The sequence below is a fragment of the Musca vetustissima genome, unplaced genomic scaffold (assembly GCF_032173495.1).
Source record: "Musca vetustissima isolate MV318-11 ecotype Yass unplaced genomic scaffold, APGP_CSIRO_Mvet_v1 utg29964, whole genome shotgun sequence".
NCBI classification, from domain to species: domain Eukaryota; kingdom Metazoa; phylum Arthropoda; class Insecta; order Diptera; family Muscidae; genus Musca; species Musca vetustissima.
Genome location: NW_026881719.1, coordinates 348,926 through 352,102, shown reverse-complemented (window position 1 = coordinate 352,102; position 3,177 = coordinate 348,926). Strand labels below are relative to the sequence as shown.

General features: G+C 35.8%; 1 protein-coding gene across 1 annotated transcript; it reads right to left on the bottom strand.

The window, feature by feature from the left end:
* Positions 1-2,359: 2,359 nt before the first annotated feature.
* On the bottom strand, positions 2,360-3,046 carry LOC133327703 (uncharacterized). Its single transcript, XM_061536253.1, has one exon. The coding sequence runs from the start codon at positions 3,044-3,046 to the stop codon at positions 2,360-2,362; it is 687 nt and encodes a 228-aa protein (XP_061392237.1).
* Between the last annotated feature and the right edge of the window lie 131 nt (positions 3,047-3,177).

Here is a 3,177-nt window from a genome sequence, read left to right as displayed (position 1 = left end):
GTAGTTGTGTAGGGTATCATACACCGTCCTTTCGACTATACTGGTCCGCTCACTGTGTCTTTGTGCATATGTTTGTAACAGGCAAAAGGAAACGAGATAGATACATGGTTCCTTTTGGGAATATTCATAGACTCACTTTCTAAGTCGATTTATGCATGTCCGTCCGTTTGTCTGTCCATGTGAAACTGTAAACAAAGTACAGTTAGTATTTATGATATGAATTGGATGAAATTGAAAAATCTGTTCAGATTAAGATATAGCTCCCATATATAATTTCGTTCGATTTAATGTAAATGGTGTACCAAAGTCCCTATATAACTTTCGATTTGCACACATTTCCATAGCGTACTGAACTGTGTCTAGAATGATATGTGCTAAGTTTGGTGAAAATTGGTCCAGATTTAGATATAGCTTCCATATGTGTTTTCGTCCGATTTTAAATAAATTGTGCACCAAACTCCACATATTTGTCAGATTGACACGAAATTGTGCACAACGTATCAAATTAAGACTTGAATGACGTTATTGTGTTTTGTCGAAATTGATGCAAATGTAGACATAGCTTTCATATATATTTCGAACCGGTGTCTGATTGAGATTAAATTTTTAAAAGCGCGCCACAAATTGCGTGTATCGAGTTTGCTTTTAATCGATTTACATTAATTTGTACCATCGTAAGGAAACGACTCCAAATCTGCCCATGAAATGGAATTTACCATAGGTTGAAAAATGGCAAATGTATGGATTGGTGTTAGTCGGTTCAAATATAGATAAAAATCACATATTTATGTTCGTTCAATTTCTTGTCAATGTTCCTTCGAAAAGGCGACGTCTGTTTGAATACATATGTAGAACATACCAAAATGGTGAAGGGTATCATATAGCCGGCCCAGTCCGACATTACTAGTCTCCTTACTAGTTTTCAATTCAATTGACCTATCTAAGAAAATATCATTCTCACAATTTGAATGACTCTATTTCAATAAATATTTTGTTTTTCTTATAAAAATTTTACAGCTTAATAAGAAGAAGCAACATTATTGTAAAATTCCCCTATATAGCATCTTGATGTTAAATTACAAATCTCAATAAAAATCACTAACATATGTTAATTAGTTGCGTCAAATAGGTTTTTTTCTTATTTTTCTTTTTTTAAGTATCATCTGAAAGGGGAATATAATTCTTCTCTCAATTGTAATTACACTGTGCAATTTTTGGTAACATAATGTCATTGAAGCGAATCTTAGACATTTTGTTTATTTATATTTTTGCCAAAATTCTTGTTACACAGTGTTGTTATTGATGATGACCAAACATGTTTTCAATTTCAAAACAAAACAAGAAAAAAATGAAATTTTAACACATTTCTGTTTATTGGAAAATAACGATATTCATTATTATTTTTATACGCCACTGAAGTTCAAGATCACATCGTTAGAGGCCGTCGAATATTGTGAAATTATTAAATGACGTCTGTTGACACTTTCATCAGAATGTTTATCATTTTGATTTGTTTACACAATGAAGATCTGAAAGAAAGAATGACAAATCGCAAATATGTAAAAGGGGATTTTTTGGATTTAAAAGAAAAGAATCGTCAAATGCTTTGTTGCATTTGATGAACGAACTCATTCATGCACGGATATGAAGAGAATGTTCCGAAGTAATTTGTTAAGTAAATATTCGACATTGCATTGCAAACATATCCAATATTTGTTTTGTCATGTTTGTGACCGGGAAAATAAGTTGACCATTTCAATTTTGTGAAGCACAGTGACTTACAAAGACTTTAAATCAGATCATTGGTCGGTACAACTACAGCAACGTTTTATACCCTCACAACTCAATAGCGGATGATTCCAGAAATAATTTAGTCAGGTCTTTTTGAACTTAGCATTTTTTTGGGTAGTGGGGTCAGCAGCGAGGTCTCCAAGGATTATTTGGAGCATTCGCCCTTGTACATATGCCTCCGATGCACTGGCATTAGGGCCGACGCCGACGCAGTTATCCATCTGCGACATATTTGACAGGTTCTGCTGATTATAGACGGAAACTTTGATATCAACGTCGTCTTCCTCGTCCATATTATCCCATATGGATGGAATGCTCTCCTGACTAAGATGACAAAAAGAACTAATGTCCTTTATGTTGAGAGTGAGCGCAACAGAATGAAAAAAATGGCCTATATAAATGCCGATGTTCTTTTTTTCACTGAATTTTGGGAAAATATGAGGGAACCCATAATTTTTCCTAACCTCAAGAAATATTTCCGCTTGAATTAATTTTAGCATTTTTTATTTCAATTAATAACAACTTAAAAGCTATAGGACAAAAACAATAACATCATTAAAAATTTATTCTAAAAATATCGCCTTGAATTTTCCGGTTCTGATGTGGCAACATCAACTGGTGTATCGGCAGCTGGACTGCCACCGCCCACTAATGGCCGTAGCTGCTGCCCTAAAAGTTGTCCCAGTAAATTTGCTACTTGGGCCGCCTGTGCAGGGCTTAAACTTGAAGCCGGTGATGATGAAGATGCTGCTGCTGGCGCCGAGGTCATTGTAGGTGTTGATGACGCTGCCGGTCTAACAGGTGCAGATGCTGCTGACGCAGATCCACCACTATATAAAGGATTAGCTACTGGAGCATAACCATACACTGGTGGTCTTCGAATTGCTAACGCTGGGGCAATACCGTAATAAGGCTTGTAACCATAAGTGTTGTAACCCTGATAACGGTCATACAGAATATCATCATAATATGGATCTGCCAGTGGTCGCACTGGAATTCTACGTCTGTATGGTGCAATGTATGGATCAGCGACCAGGGGACTAAGTGGTCTTAACCGACTATATGGTGAAATTGGTGCATCATAACCGATAATATTTGTTCCCAAGCCACCCAGACTTAATAAATTGAGAGCAGGATTTAATAAGCCAAATGTGCGACCTTGGCGAGCTGGTTGTCGGCGTTGTTGACGACTTCTCTGGGCAGCCACCACCACTGCGGAAATTATGAAAATATTTATAACGACAAACAACTTCATTTTTCAGTCTTAAGAGCGCGTATTAAAATTTTATAGTTTTGTATTTTATTTATTTGTCAGCATTTCAGTTACCGCTAGATTGAACTAAACTAATTTTAATTCATAGCAAAAATCAATGTTTTATAGGAAAT